Raw genomic sequence first — 15,231 nt, 5'->3', positions numbered from 1 at the left:
GAACCCATGCAGAAGCGGCTTTAGATTCTCAGTGCTGTGCTTTAACCCGCTGCGCCACCAGGGAGGGCCTTTAAAATTTTTTTTAAGGAAAAAAAAAATTTTTTAAAAAAAGGAGCTATCCTCAAACAAACAAACAAACAAACAAACAAACAAAAGAAAATACGTTAAGTGAAAGAAATCTGACACTAAGGTCACATAGTGTAACCTTCCAGTCATACAACATGCTCAGAACAGAACAGAGACAGAGTAACCCTAAGGGACTGCTTGGGTCTGGGGAGGATAAGAGGGACACAGAGTGATAGCTAAAGAATAGGGACTCTTTTTTAAATGATGAAAATGTCTCCCACTGTAGTGCTGTCTGCACATCTTGAGAAATATACTAAAACTATTGAATTGTATACTTGAAATCGGCAAATTGTTTATGTGACTTGTAATTCAACTTTTGAAAGTCATTCCAATTTTTTCTTCTTTTTTAAAGATTTACTTATTTATGCATACAGAACTGGGGTACAGGTCAGAGGAGCAGGGGCAGTGAGAGTATTCACCAGCGACAGAGTGGGGAGCAGAACAGGCTGACTGACAAGTACACTGCTTGAGGGGAGCAGGGGGCAGGTCAGGAGAAGTCTGCCAGGCTGTGAGGGTCACCCCATGGCCTGGTGATCTAACTCATTGGCTGTGGCTACCTTCATAGTGCTGAGCTTTAACCCTTTGTGCTACCAAGGAGGGCCTCATTCCAATTTTTTGATAAAATACACCCCTAGTTCATCTAACTTTCTCATTTTTCACTGGTGCCCTGTAGTTACACTGTAACTGGGTGGTCCTTAGGAGAAGGGAAGTTCCAGGTTCCCTGCCCCACCCAGAAGGAGGGTGGAGCTGAGCAGAGAAAAAAGGAGAAAGGAGAAGAGAGAAGAGAAGGAAGCCAGATGGAGAAAAAGACGGAGACCTAGGGAAGCCACATGGAGCAGCAAGCATGTGATGAAGAAACCGGGCTTGTTTCCTGACCCTGGACTGGTTAAGGCAGATGTGGGTGAGATACCTGTAGGGAGGTGACTATGGCAGTGTTATACTGATTTTGATTTTGCTCTTTTCCTCCCAGATTTGTCTGGCCATTTCTGACCCTTTTCCATGAGTCCCGGCCAGAAGGTGCTTTAGTCTTGTGGCAGGCTTTCAGGCCTTGCTTTGGGCCAATACCTTTTGGGTTGACTTTTGCCCACGAGGGGATGGGTAACTTCAGGTGTTTGATTTAGAAGTTATATTCTTTGTGTTCCATATTGTATATTCACTGTATTAAAGTCACTTTTCATTAAAGCTTTATATGTTTTGTCTTGTTGCGGCGGATGGCAGAACCCACTTAGAGCAGGCAGGTTTTGGGGCTTCAGGGGTGTCCCTCTCCCCCTGTCCTCTAACAGATTTTGTCCTATAACAACACTACAGAGCAAGCCTGGCATTTTTAGGGCTACCTGCCTGGGGAGAGGGAGTCTTGCAGGGTGAATAGGCCAGTTGAAAGGATCAAGTTGAATGACCCAGGCACAAAGTAACAATGTGGGTAGGGGACTGAAAAGGAATGAGAAGGAAGTACCTGGGCAATCCCCAGATCCACCCCTCCCCACCCTCTCCCGCCTCAAGCTGATCACCAGACTCAGAGATGTGGAGAAGCACAGACAATTGGATGAAGAGAAGCTGAAAACTTTTGTAGGAAACCTAGAATATGCTTCCAGTCTTGCTGCTGTTGAAATCACCTGGAGAGAGCACCAAAGGCCCTGGTGGGCATCTCACAGAGCTGTTGGCTAGAGACTTACAAACCATCCACCATCATCTCCCACTGCTGTTGCCTCCGTTACTGTCTGTTTCAGCATCCAGTGCTGTCCATCCCAACCTGACTATGGCTGTGGTCTGCTGCGTCATTATCTCACTACTGACTCTATGAACAACTCGGACTGCCACTATGAGTTGGAGCCTGGCCACAGCTTGTCAGCTGCCACGCCCTCCAAACCCTCTTTGGTAGGCCAACTTCATCTTGGATGAACAGCCTTTTCTTTAGGACTTCTGAGCATTGTGGGTGCTATCTGGGGTGAGAAAGCAGGCCACTTGTGGCCTTAGTAATTCTGTTTCCTTTTGTTAAATAAACCCCACTAATGTTGTTCCCTGAACCTGAATGGTCTTGCAAGTGTGTGTATGGATGAAGAACTCACAGTGACCTGTTCTTCACTGGGCATGTCCTTGTATAGTACCTAGATAGCTCTGCTTCAATTTTACAGGTTGGGGCACTGGAGCGCAGAGAAGTTACATTAAAGTCATTGTTATGTCAATTTCCCAGAGAAATCAGACAGCACTCAAGAGGTAGAGGGAGATATAATTGTCACACTGGCAGGCTCAGGGGGATCAGTACCAAAAGGCTGTGCCCCAAATTACAGGAGTGGTAAAATTTTAAACTGGTTGTGTGAGGAAATGTGTCATCCCACCCATCATAGCATAAGCATTCTTTATTGTTTGGAAAGGTGGTCAAGGTAGCCATAGCTCCTATTGTGGACAAGGAGTATACTATAGGAACTTTCTGCTCCAGCAAACAGCAGAATCCAAGTAACAGACTTCCCCAAGCAGCTGGTCTAGGAAAGTCGCAGAACATAAGCAGACTTGGGAAACTTCCTGCTTCAATTTGTCATCTAGAGCCTGGGTCTGCTGCCCATTAGCCATTAAGGCCTCACCCACACTCCATGGCTTCAAGTAGTTTAAGTCACTCTGGTAAGGAAATCAGTAAAGTCACATAAGCCATCTTGAATCTGCCATAGAACTCCAAGTTCAGACATAGAAAAATGGTGTGGTTTATTGAGGACACATTTGCTCTTGGCATTTGGTTTTATGGCTCAAAAAGCTGACACTCATGACCTGGCCAGTTTCTTACACTTTCATTACAGAGCCACATTTCATATTGATGGATACTGGGCTAAATAAAGTCCATCACCAAACCACAAAGTAGGAGCAGCATGTAGAACTGGACAGAAGGGCACCTGGGCTCAAATCCAACTTTTGTGTGTGCTGGAAGAAGTTATTTACTTTATTATACGAGTCTCATCAAATTATGAATAACATATATTCCCTGTGAGCACTGGTTATTACCTGGAAAGTGGTTGGAATACAAATGCTAATTTCTTCCTTCCCTCAGACTTTTAAAGTTATGCCAAGCAAGTGAGATCAACGGCCTTGAAGGAAAGCCAGGGTCACCATGGGGGCAGGGAACACATTCACCAGATAGTATGGAAGCAGAAAAGGCAAATTTATTGAATTACTATGGAGAGACAGAGGTGAGGTGAGAAAGCATTAGCCTGGACACTGAAATAAAAGTTTGGCTCTTTCTTATACCCTGAGTTTGTAGGCTATCTCTAAAGAGATTTAAGACATAGGTCTGTGGCAGCTGTTATCTACTAAATTATCAAGGCCACATTAGTTTCTGCATTCCTTTGAAATTTACATCAGCTTTTAATGGGCACAGGTGGGCTTTGTGGCACTGTTTCAATAACAATCTTTCAGTTCCTTTATCTGCCCAATGTCTCAGGGCCAGGTTTCCATGAAAACTTTTAGCTCCCTTAGTCTGTTTTTTTTTTTTGTAAGATTTATTTATTTATGCATACAAGAACTGGGGTACAGGTCAGAGTTGGGGAGGTTAGAGACTTCACTAGAGACAAAGTGGGGAGCAGAACAGGCAGATCTACTGAAATACAATGCTGAGGGAGCAGTGGGTGGGTCAGGAGAGGTCTGCCATTACTGTCACATGGGTCACCTCCCTGGCTGGGATCAAACTCCTGCTGCAGTAGCTGGGGAGAGCTTACAGTTCTGAGCTTTAACCCACTGTGCCACCAGGGAGGGCCCTCCCTTAGTCTGTTTAAAGCTTCCCCTTCTTGGCAGCTCTCCTGCCCACCTGTAACTATGCAGGTGCCTCTTTTTCTTTCTCCTTTTCCTAATAAACCTGTCCTTTTAAAATATAAAACAAGTAAATAAAAATAAAACTTCCCATCCTTGTCTGCTAAGCAAGGAGGAGACGAGCTTTTAACCCTTTAAATCTCATCAAGTTCCACTGGCGGGCTGCATTGCCACAAAAATAGCAGGTGAGTCTACCATTGCATAATTAAAACCAATTAATTTGTAACAATTATCTAATCAATAGCTAATCGTAACAATTATCTAATAACATCCATCCAGTGTTTCAAGACAAGAAATTCAAGAGTTACCTAAGTCTGGGTCGACTTACTCGCCTCTTCCCAGCCTCAGCCTACTAATCCTCTGCTCATGATAAGCAACTGGTTACGCCCCTCGCACTCTCCGCAGCCACCTGTCCACCGCTGCACTCAGTCAATCTACCCCTTCATTTCCAGCTAGTTATCTCCGCGATGTTTCCTTGCGTACAAATAAATTCCAGGCAGTGGTAGAATTACAAGGAAAACAACAGAGTCGGTGAAGATCAGAGGGGCCGCGATTTTAAATAAGGCGGTCAGGGAAACCTCAGTCTGGGTGACATCTGATCTGATCTCTGATCTGATCAGATCAGAGCGAGGCTACCTGGGAAAAAGCAGTTCAGATGGAGGTGCTGGCCACCGCTACCCAGGACAGAGAAAACAACTGTGCTAGAACGGAAGCAACCTTCAGCGGTGCCGGGAGTTACTTCAACCGAGGACACATCACCAGGACCAGCTCAGAACCCGGGCCCCAAGGTTCCGCACTGCCCACTTGAGGGGCCGCTTCTAATGTGGCCTGAAATCACACGAAGGCTACGCGCCGGTCTTCTCAGGGCACAGACGCCCGCCAGTTCCGGCGCCTCAGGTCCCGAGGCCGTGGTCCCGCCCCACAGGCATCGCCTCCTCCTCGAGTTCCCGGAACCCGAGACGTCCAAATCTCCGACGAGCGGAACCTGCGCCCTCGCCCCTCCCGCCTTCCCAGGCCCCGCCCCACAGCTCCGCCCCACGCCTCCAATTCCCTGGGCACCTCGAACCCGCTCCAATAGGCTCCCGCTTCCCGGAGCTGAGGCGGAGCCCTGGTTTCCCAATTGGTCGTGACCACGCCCCGTTGACCTCAGAGCCGCGCGACCCGGAAGTGATTCCGAAGTTCTGTCCGCGTGGATTCGCTCCCTGGAGGTGTGGCGTCGCGGCCGCTAAGATGACCAAAATAAAGGCCGACCCCGACGGACCCGAGGCTCAGGGGGAGGCTTGCGGCGGGGAGCGCACTTACCACGAACTGCTGGTGAACCTGAATCCCATCGCGCAGCCCCTGGCTTCTCGCCGCCTCACGCGGAAGCTCTACAAATGCATCAAGAAAGGTGCGGAGGGCGTCGCAGTGGCCGGTGGGCGCGCGGGTGGCACAAGCCTCCAGCCCCTCGCCCCCCACTGAGTCTCATGTCTTTGCAGCTGTGAAACAGAAGCAGATTCGGCGCGGGGTGAAGGAGGTTCAGAAATTTATCAACAAAGGCGAGAAAGGGTAAGAACCCCATCGCGCAGGATTTTGCATTTCTTGAAAGTAACGAAGGTAGGGCCTCCCTGGTGGCACAAGGGGTTAATAAGCGCAGCACTGCGAAGCTTCGGACAGCCGCTTCGGCAGGAGATCGAACCCGCGAGGTGACCCCCATGGCGCAGCAGACCTCTACTTCAGTCAATTCACTGGTTCTGCTACCCACTCTGTCTTTGGTGAACCCTCTTACTCCTCCCCTCCCCCTCTGGCCTACACCCCAGTTTTGTACGCTTAATAAATCTTTTTTTTTTTTTTAAATAATAACTTAGGAATTCCTACTACTTGCTAACTCAATAGAAGTGCTCTGACTCAGAGGAGTCAGTGTATAGGAGATGAATTCCCATCAGAATAGATGCTGGCCCAAGACTTACACGAGCTCAAAGGGACACCATGGGACAGTGGATTTCTGAGGGATGCGAATGTTACAAGCCGGCTTCCCTTGAGGGTAGACCCCAGCTGCATGCCTCAGCGACTGCTTATGGGTGTTTACTCCTTTTCAGGCACTGTGTTGTGGGGAGACAATGACATTAATCAAATAGTCACAAGTTGTGATTGATAGCATCTTTTCTGAGATTTATCAGAATCTGAAGTTTGTCTCATCCCCTTTATCTCCCGTTCAGGCCAGACAGTAAGTTCTTTTAGAACTGGTTGAAGACACTCACTCCATTCTCTGCAGAAGTGTCTGGTACACTGTAGGTGCTCGAAGGGAATGCTGGAAGGATCTGATGCTCAGTGAAGAGCCTCACTTAGTTGCTGGTAGCTGAGATCTTAAAATAATTGGGATTCATTTGGTGGCTAGATGATACTTTCTCATGGGGGCTTAGTCAGTCATGGTAAGTCTAGTTTTTATACTCAGCTTTGAAAGGCCATTGAAGGGTAAAAGCCTGGGAGTGACATTATTAAGAGTCTTCGGGCAATTTATGAAAGGATCAGGGGCATGCAAGTAGACTCAGGGAAGGTAAGATGGGAGCCTCTGTGGTCTAGAGAGGGCAAGGGCAATTTTGATTAACTTACAGTGGCAGATGTGGAATTAAAGTGCAGGCATCTGAGAGGACTTTTGGACATTGAGTGTGAAGAAATATGGATTTAACTGAGTAGACTAGAAAGCCCACTCACTGAGTGAACCGTGGGTAGCCAACTTGTATGAGAAGATCCTAAGTTTGGTTTCAGGCAAGTTTTTGAGGTGCCCCTCTCCTCAGGAGTACTGCTAATAGGCAGATGGCTATATGAGTTTGGAGCTTGGAAAAGAGAAGCCCAGGGCTGGAGAGGATAGTTTTGGGAGTTGGCCCACAGATGGTACCTGACACTGTGGCCATGGATTGGACCAGGAAGAAGATACAGAGAAGGCCGTCAAGTACTATGGGGAACACCAGCATTTAAAAGCTACTTAAAGAGGCAAAAGGAAAACGAGAAAGGGGAAGCAGTGCTTTGAATCAAGAGCTCTTATATTGCCTGTCACACACCACAGTGCTCACTCCCACAACAAACTTTGCCTTCTGTGGTTTCAAGACTCTTGAGACCTTTACCTTTGACACCTTCCAGTTAGGACCCCTAACTAAGGAATCTCTGTCAGACCTTCAGTGGTGCCCTGTCCCTCCTGCCACTGAGCTCTGTTCCTTAACCTGACACTCAAGGCCCTTGGGTGTGGTCCCTCTTTGGTCATATTGTCTTCCTCAGGTCACATTCTGTATTCCGAGGCCACCCAGACTCCCAACTGGCCTGCCCATGTGTCTGCTGCCATTCTGATTACCTCAGCCTTCATTGCCCTCAGCCCCTCCATAGACATTAGTCACCACTTAATTTTTTGTTCAGGTGTTAACTTACCTTCTGATTCTCCAAAAACTTAAGCTTATTGCTTGGTATCCCTCCACTAATTCTTTCTCAGCACAATAACCACTTGACACCCTTGGTAGCATTTACTTATTACCAAGACATAGAGATCACCTTCCCAGAGGAAGGTACTCACCAAACACACATTTGTAAAACTTTTAGAGGTTGGGAGAACCACATTAATAGTTAAGTTTCTTGGCCCTCCCTCATGGTACAACAGGTTAGGACACAGAACTGCAAGCTAGCTGCAGCAGCTTCAATGCGAGTTCCGTCCCTGGCCCTGACCTGCTGCCCACTGCTCCCCTCAGCAGTATACTTCATCGATCTGCCGGCTCTGCTCCCCACTTTGTCTCACCGCCCCTGCACCTCTGGACTATACCCCAGTTCTGTATGCATAAATAAACATTTTTCTAAAAAAATAGTTCAGCTTCTTGATAGTAGGAGGTCATCTTACCCATCTCTAACCCCCCAGGCCCAGCCCAGTGACATACTTAACCGAAAGGGGGAATGAACAGACCAGAAAAGTTAGTGGGTTTTCTCATTTCAGGATCATGGTTTTGGCAGGAGACACATTGCCAGTGGAGGTATACTGCCATCTCCCAGTCATGTGTGAAGACCGCAATTTGCCCTACGTCTACATACCCTCCAAGACGGTAAGGAGCACAGGAGCCCCAGTCTTGCTCAGCACTAGAGGGTCTGCAGTAGCAGGCCATGGAGGAGTGCAGCATGTGTGAGCTTTGGAGTTGAGACAGGCCCATTGCTCCCTGGCCAGACTTTGGATTCACTTCAGATGCCAGACCTTTATGCACTTTGGTTTCCTTTTTGTAAACTGGGAATCCATTCTTCTGAGAATGAAAAACACCTATGTAGATAACACTTGTCAACTCTGATGCTGTACCTTTGTTAATTCTTGTGGGTGGGTGTGGTTATCGCAGGGGGTCATAGGGCTTATAGCTGTTCTTTTTTATCTTTATTTATCAGGAGCCAGACCTGGGGCTCAGGGTATAGGGGGTGGCAGGAACCAGGAAAGCACAAGCCCTGCCCAAGGGGGTACCCCCACTAGACTGGAGACCTCACTCAGCTGCCATTTGGGAATGAAGGCCCAGTGTTGCTGAATTATAGCTGGAAAATTGTCTGCATTTAAATGACAACCAATTGTAAATGTAGTGATCAAATAGCACCTGATTGTGGGCTGTATTTAGGCCAGCGGGTTAATGGTTTGGAACTCCCCAGCATGTAGGTTGTGCAGTAGTTTTTCCAAATAGCCCTTCTTTGCTCTTCTCTGCAGGACCTGGGGGCAGCAGCAGGCTCCAAACGCCCCACCTGTGTGATAATGGTCAAGCCCCATGAGGAGTACCAGGAGGCCTATGATGAGTGCCTGGAGGAGGTGCAGGCTCTGCCCCCACCCATGTGAAGGACTTGGGCACCTGCTCCGGAAGCTGTTGGGAAACCAGCCTGCTGTCCTGCTACCCACACTCGCAGCATCTCCCCCGTCCCGAGGCACATATTCTTCCCAGGCAGCTATTTCATGAAGGAAAAGCAGTATCTTCTCCAGAGCTGTTTGCCTGTGAGCTTCAATGAAGACAGTTCCAACAATGTGGTGTGGGGGAAGTAAATGCTAAGACTAAAATGTGGTGAGGCTGTGGGTGTTTTCTTAAGCAGCAGCTGGTAGTGGGGCTGAGATGGTGGGCAAGAACAAGGGGAAGCAGCCTTTCTTATCAGAGATCACCAAGGACTTTACAAGTGTTCGCTCCTATGCCAGGCTGCCCAGAGTGGGTGTTAGACTCAAGCCAGGAATGGATTCTGGGCTGCCCACCCCCAAGCTTTTGACTCCCACTTCCAGAATCAGTGGGTGCTGCAGGATAAGGTGGCCAAGCCTAGATTCTGCACAGAAGCCTGCAGCCCCTATGTTGGGACACCCCCATTCATCATTTTGCTCCCTGGGAGCCATAAATGCCACTGGGAAGCTTATGGAAGCAATTTACCCACCTACACAGTACATTTTAAATAGGAACCTGAAGCTGAGTACAAAACTCCAGGCCATCTCTCCTGCGTGGTATCACGGGCCCTGATAGCCCAATCCTTTCAGACATTTTAGACTTTCACAAAGGGCCTTCCAGCTTTTCGGACACCCCCTTCTCCCCCCAAACTTAGTGCACACAGCAAACAAGCTTAGGCACCCTGGAGAAAAAAACTAGACAGAGCTTGGGCTTGAGGCTCAGATCTAGTTTAAACACCAAGCTCTCCTTTACAAAGTCTGATGCTTGACTGTACAAGTCTTTTCATTTTCCTTAACCCCCTGTACTGATTTCAGATGAGTATTTATGAATGTGTAAAAGCACCTTGCACAGGGCTCCACATCTTACAGGGTTTTCTCCCTGTCAGATGCAGGGTGGATTCTTTCTGACCGGGTACCATGGCTTATTGCTGATTCTGTTCTCACCAGCAGCAGTCTGTGTGCAGTGGGCACATGCATAGAAATTCTTTGCCAGTGAAGCTAAAGACAGGTGAATGAATATATTTGCTCCAAGTTAGAAAACCATGGCATTCAATTCTAGCATAGAATATTTACAGTAGGGAGCAGATACGTACAGTGGTAAGGCTGTACAGCAGGAGGTGGACACGATGCTGGCATGGCAGTGAGACCTGGCTGAGGCAGGGATGGGAAGACATCTGCTGCTGGTGGCAAGTCCTTGCTTCTGTGTTGGTCAGTACTAACAGCAAATATGAGTGGAGACAGCAGGAGAAGAGAAGCCAGCTTCTTAAAACCAGGGAGCTGTCTCCTCCTGGGCTTCTGCCATGGCAGCACTCCTCAAGTCAGCTGCTCTGAAATAAATACAGTCCACTGAAACCAGCCATCCTCACCGAGACAATTCGAGGTGAAAACTCACAACCAAGTTCCTTTCAAGCTGGAATCAGAAGATGAGGCGTTTGCCATCTGCCGGGTTCTGCTCCATAGGGCAGTAGGGACACTTCAGCCTGCAAAGGGGAGAAAATCAGGTCTCAGCACTGGGCAGCAGGACAGCCAAGCCAGGAGGGAGCCAAGCATGGGGAACTTACTTTCCTCCGTTAATGAGCTTGTTGAGTGCATCTCTTGAGATCACATGGCCACAAATGAGTTTGATGGGAGGGTTGGAATCAGATGTCTGCTGGCGGAGGATGGGGCACGCAAAGACCGAGTGGTACCAGCATTTCATGCCAAGTTCTATCTCGATCTGGGGAGGTGGGGAGAGGGGTGAATTCCCATTCCTGTCTTTTGCCCACCCCTGCCCCAGCTGAGGCTCACCGGCAATTCATCCTTGTGACTCCACACCCCCGTGCACTGTCTCTGCTCTATCACTGCTTTGATGTTCATCAGCACTGGCAGCGCCACACAGCCAGAGGCAAAGCTGCAGTAATAAAAAGAGCAAGGGCTAGAGTGGTCCTTTGGCTGTCTAGACCAAAACACAGACAAAAGAACCAACATTCTGAGTCTTGTGACTCAGGGCTGGGTTCTGAAGTGTGTAGGATTCAACTCAAACTTTGAAAAAAATTCAGGTAGCTTATAAAGTGCCACATGTAGTTAGGTGTGTCCAACTCAAGGCACCCCAAATTTGAGAACCCACGGGAAAGAAAAGGAAGATCCAGAGGGCCGATACCCTCTTATCTAAACCACTGAAAAAATGGGCAGTGATCAATTTGAAGCAGCTCTGGCCTGCCTGTCTATCCCACCCTGTTGTCATAATGCAGCACTCTACCTGGGCATCAATTACTGCAATTAGAAACTGGGGAATTCAGACCTCATGATTAGGATAGGGATGGGGTGCTAGGTTGTGCCTGTATGAGAGAACTGTGCAAAGATGTGATGGTGCCTGTGAGTCTACCATTCTGGGATAAGGCAAAAGATTCCACAGTCAGTAGAAATAAAACAGACTGATGCTATGATTGTGGTGTTTGTGGCTCTGTGTTCAGTTATCTTTTGCAGCCCTAGACAAGGTTATTCACGTCTCTACTTGTTTATAAAATGAGGCTAACACAGTGACTCCCCAGGGTTACAGTGAAGCCATGAGGAGAATATTACTGGAACAGAGCCTGCCAAGTGGCAGTTCTTGAGGCCCTGACCCATGTCCCTGCAGGGAAGTGGTACTGGAGATGAGGTGGCAAGAAGGCCAAGCTGCAGGAGGGTCTTGTGATAAATCAGGGGTGAACTACAGGGGAGGCAGAGACCTCATTCAAGAGACCTTACAAAACAAGAACTTTGACCCTGTCACTGACCTCATGGTGACCTCAGGCCACAACTCTTCCTAATCTCTTGTTTCTCCAACATAAGTAATTTTTATTTGGAAGAATGATTTACTCCAGTTTAGGTCTGTGAAAGCACCAACACCATCTCTGACACATAGGCAGGGCCTCAGTGAATCATGCTTTTCTCTAAACCCTCCCATTTATGCCCCCACCTCCCAGCTGGCTGTACCTGACACTGAGGGGTGACTCCACAGAAAGCCCCAGCAGGGAACAAGCATCCCTGGTAAAGGTCTCACAGATCTCTGCCCAATGGCTATTATCCAGGAGGTGGCAGTAGGGCGATTTCTCCAAGCCCAGCCGCAGGTACACCAGGCTGCCCATCATCACCTGGATCTCTGCAAGACAACAGGACCAGGCTTAGGGGCCTTCCCCCAGTCTGGCAACTGCAGGGCAGCCAGAGTGGCTCCCAGATGCTTAAGACCTAATGACCTTAGGCAAAACTGGTTTTCCAGAGACTTGAATACAAAGGTGGAGTTAGTGGCTGCAGTGAAGCTGTGCTTAACCCCTTGCGTTACAAGGGATGCCCCAATGATGCTTACTTCAAATGAACTGTGAAGAAATATGAGTGGTGTGCTCTCCCTGGTGGCACGAGGGAGTAAAGTGCAGCACTATGAAGCTATGAGCAGTCACTGCAGCATGAGTTTGATCTACAGTCAGGCAGGTGACCCACATGATGTGGCAGACCTCTCCTGATGCGCCTGCTCCTTGTCTCCCCTCAGCAGTGTATTTCAGTCAATCTGCCTATTCTAATCCCCACTGTCTCTAGTGAATCCTCTCATCCCCATGCATCTCTGGCCTGCATTCCAGTTCCTGTATGCATTAATAAGTATATATATTTAAAAAAAAAAAAAAGAAATATGAGTGGAGTTAAAGTCACTAGACTATTTTAGCTGCAGTGATGGTTATGAGTGGTGACCATCTGGCAGGTAAAACTCCCAAGATGGGTCTGAAAATCCTAGTGTAAATGAAGAGAACTCTGAGGGAACTCCAAGGTGTGGGGTGCTGAGTGTGGGTGTGGCATATGGCAGGTGTTGGACAGACCGAAGTCTGAGATGAAAATGGGAGAAGGGAAGAGGCAACCAAACCCTAAGTCTGGAGCTCCCTTTGGAGACAATGAAGGAGGGCCAGAGAGTTGGGGACAGGCACAGGTAATGTGCAGTCTGAATATCCCACCCATGCTGACCTGTGCTGGAACCTGAGCACCTACCCCGCTGGTGCAGCCGAGCAAAGGGCTGGAAGTGCCGGGCATAGCTAAGGGCTTCCAGTTGCTTCTCGGGGCCACCTGCCAGAAGGCGGATGAAGTATAGTCGGTGCAGCTTGAACTCCAGGGAGCTGTTGAGCTCCAGCAGGCGCTGCCTGTGGGAGACGGCCCATCTGGGGAGAAAGGGCCAGTTTAATGTGAAGCTGGAAGAACAGAACTGAGAGGTGGGCTCCAGAAGCCTCTGGGAGGTCCAGCAGACAAGGCTGTAGCCTGGAAGACAGCTGGACGTGTGTCACATACATTGGGTGAGGTGAAGACAAACACAGTGCCTTGAACAGCAAAGGCAGCGGTGATTCTATGGGGCAGAGCGGGACCAACTTACTCCAGTGCTGGCCCCAGGTCTTGTTCGTGTAGAGCTTCCAGGATTCGATTCAGCTCCAGGAAAGGTTGCTTGAAATCCAAGTCCACATTCAGCGTGGACTCCTGTGGGAAGAGGCCAACCCCATCATTGGAGGACTGTTTATAAAATTCTCTGCTCTGCACATAATAAAAATCTCATTTGCCAACTATAGGCTAGGGGCAGGGGTTTGCACTCGGAGGAGCTGTGGTTTCGTTGTTCCCATTTTAGTTCTGGGAAGCTGACTGCTACCTGCTGGCCTCCCAAAGGCAGACCACAACCCAGCCCTACCTGCAAAGAATGATCCCCATGGAGGAGCAAGTGAGAAAGCTGCTCCTTTTCAATCCCCTCTATTACATAAAGAAAAAGGAGATTTACTTTTACTGCTAGGAAGTTTTAAAATACCTAACAAGCGTCATTTCACGAATCTTCCTTTTTAAGAAAAGCGAGCAGGTCTCAACTCAGAACACTGGCTGACTAGAAATGAAGTAACTCTAGCTAGAAGTCAATGACTTCACTTTTTATGGTATATACTTTTAAAGATACTTTTTATTTATAGAAGTAGGATTGACTTCCTCTCTAAAATATATGTGAAAAATAGCAGGGCTGGAAGGCTCAGGGCCTTGTAGGCTGAGGAGCCAATAGGCTGAGTCAGGCCCTAGGGTTGCAGTTCTTAGAGCTGTTCAATCGAACATGAAGGAGGAACTGTTTCCAAGCTCATCAACCAGACAGCAGCATAACCGGTCAGTGAAGCAGCAGCCCTGATGATATGAGGGAGGAGGGTGGCCTTGGCCCCATGCTCAGCTTCATGGGCATATGCAAAGATGGGGACAAACTGACCCTCAGGATGGGAATAGTAGCCAAGTAGCAGAAGATGTGAGGCACTAACAAAGTGATATGTGGAGGCCTGGGATCTGCAAAGAATGTAACCAGATGGCAAGTTCTCCACTAAGGTTTATGCACAAAAAGAAACAACGCTTTCTGCAGCAGGGATGAGTCGATAGGACTCTTTGACCTTCAACACTTGTCTCCTGGGACTTCTAGAACAGTGATTTATTATTCCCTGTTTTCCCACCTTCTCATTTGCTCTAGCTTCCTGTCCTCGTTCCTGTTGTCTTCTTGCCTCCTTCCCCTCCCCCCCCAGCCATCATTTCTGACTTAAGACCATCAAATGTAAGTAGGGTTATACCTGAAGCCTATACAGTATTATAAACCATTTTTAAAAAGATTTATTTATTTATGCATACAAAAACTGAGGTACAGGCCAGAGATGTGGGGGGGTGGGGTGAGAGGATTCACCAGAGACAGAGCGGGGAGCAGAACAGGCGGATCTACTGAAATACACTGCTGAGGGGAGCAGAGGGCAGGACAGGAGAGGTCTGCTGTACTATGTGGGTCAGCTCCCTGACTGGGGGATTGAACTCGTGCTGCAGTGGCTGCAGATAGCTTCATAGTGCTGTGCTTAACTCCTTGTGTCATCAGGGAGGCCCTAATAAGCCATTCTTACTTCAATAACATTTAAAAAATAAGGGCTAACAGGAACATAAAATAAAGAAAATGATTTGGAAAGCAGAGTGGGCAGATCCCTACCTCCAGCACCCCTTACCTGGCACAACTCCTCAGCGACGCTGAGCATTCCCTGCTGGTACAGGTGCTCCACGATGGCCATCTGCAGGATCTGCTGCTGCTTCTCCCGAGAATCCCATACCGCATCGGAGACCACACCACAAATCTCAGAGTCAAAGTTCTGATGAGGATGAGAGGCAGGGTGCTGTAACTCAGCGCTTATGTTTCCAGCAGCTTTCCGGAAGGCCCTGTACAAGGTTAACTGCAGGGGAGCCCACTGTCAGTCTGGGGGTGCCCACACACTCACCCTGTCGATGGCTTTGCCCACTCGGGAGACACTGCTGTGAATGTCCTTGTGGTCCGATGCCAGTTTCTGCACAGTGTCTTTGATCTTCCGGCAGCACTGAGACATCACCAAGGAGAGGGTGGCTGAGAGAGGTGTCCCCTGGAGGGCTGC

The 15,231-nt window shown here is 48.5% G+C and overlaps 2 protein-coding genes across 2 annotated transcripts; one reads left to right on the top strand and one right to left on the bottom strand.

Annotated features, from left to right (window-relative positions):
* Positions 1-5,085: 5,085 nt before the first annotated feature.
* On the top strand, positions 5,086-9,732 carry NHP2 (NHP2 ribonucleoprotein). The gene is made up of 4 exons (XM_004679279.2): positions 5,086-5,308; positions 5,397-5,466; positions 7,874-7,979; positions 8,615-9,732. Exons 1-4 carry the CDS (start codon positions 5,149-5,151, stop codon positions 8,738-8,740), a joined length of 462 nt encoding a protein of 153 aa, XP_004679336.1. The 5' UTR covers positions 5,086-5,148; the 3' UTR covers positions 8,741-9,732.
* Positions 9,733-9,823: 91 nt separating this feature from the next.
* RMND5B (required for meiotic nuclear division 5 homolog B (S. cerevisiae)) lies at positions 9,824-15,231 on the bottom strand. The gene is made up of 8 exons (XM_004679278.2): positions 15,082-15,231; positions 14,815-14,955; positions 13,194-13,294; positions 12,818-12,984; positions 11,780-11,945; positions 10,613-10,715; positions 10,387-10,541; positions 9,824-10,305 (listed from the first exon to the last, which is right to left on the bottom strand). Exons 1-8 carry the CDS (start codon positions 15,184-15,186, stop codon positions 10,242-10,244), a joined length of 1,002 nt encoding a protein of 333 aa, XP_004679335.1. The 5' UTR covers positions 15,187-15,231; the 3' UTR covers positions 9,824-10,241.

This window comes from Condylura cristata, unplaced genomic scaffold (genome assembly GCF_000260355.1).
Source record: "Condylura cristata isolate star-nosed mole 26May11 unplaced genomic scaffold, ConCri1.0 scaffold00008, whole genome shotgun sequence".
Taxonomy (NCBI): domain Eukaryota; kingdom Metazoa; phylum Chordata; class Mammalia; order Eulipotyphla; family Talpidae; genus Condylura; species Condylura cristata.
This window is presented reverse-complemented; position numbering and strand designations above follow the sequence as displayed.

What these genes read in the sequence shown, in the direction of transcription:
- RMND5B (XM_004679278.2), bottom strand. Translation starts at nt 15,186, where the DNA reads ATGTCTCAGTGCTGCCGGAAGATCAAAGACACTGTGCAGAAACTGGCA. An exon ending in TGGGCAAAGCCATCGACAGG is followed by an intron (nt 14,956 to 15,081) that starts GTGAGTGTGTGG and finishes CATCCTCATCAG; the next exon opens with AACTTTGACTCTGAGATTTG. An exon ending in GACCTGGGGCCAGCACTGGA is followed by an intron (nt 12,985 to 13,193) that starts GTAAGTTGGTCC and finishes CTTTCTCCCCAG; the next exon opens with ATGGGCCGTCTCCCACAGGC.
- NHP2 (XM_004679279.2), top strand. Translation starts at nt 5,149, where the DNA reads ATGACCAAAATAAAGGCCGACCCCGACGGACCCGAGGCTCAGGGGGAG. An exon ending in CTACAAATGCATCAAGAAAG is followed by an intron (nt 5,309 to 5,396) that starts GTGCGGAGGGCG and finishes ATGTCTTTGCAG; the next exon opens with CTGTGAAACAGAAGCAGATT. An exon ending in TCTACATACCCTCCAAGACG is followed by an intron (nt 7,980 to 8,614) that starts GTAAGGAGCACA and finishes TCTTCTCTGCAG; the next exon opens with GACCTGGGGGCAGCAGCAGG.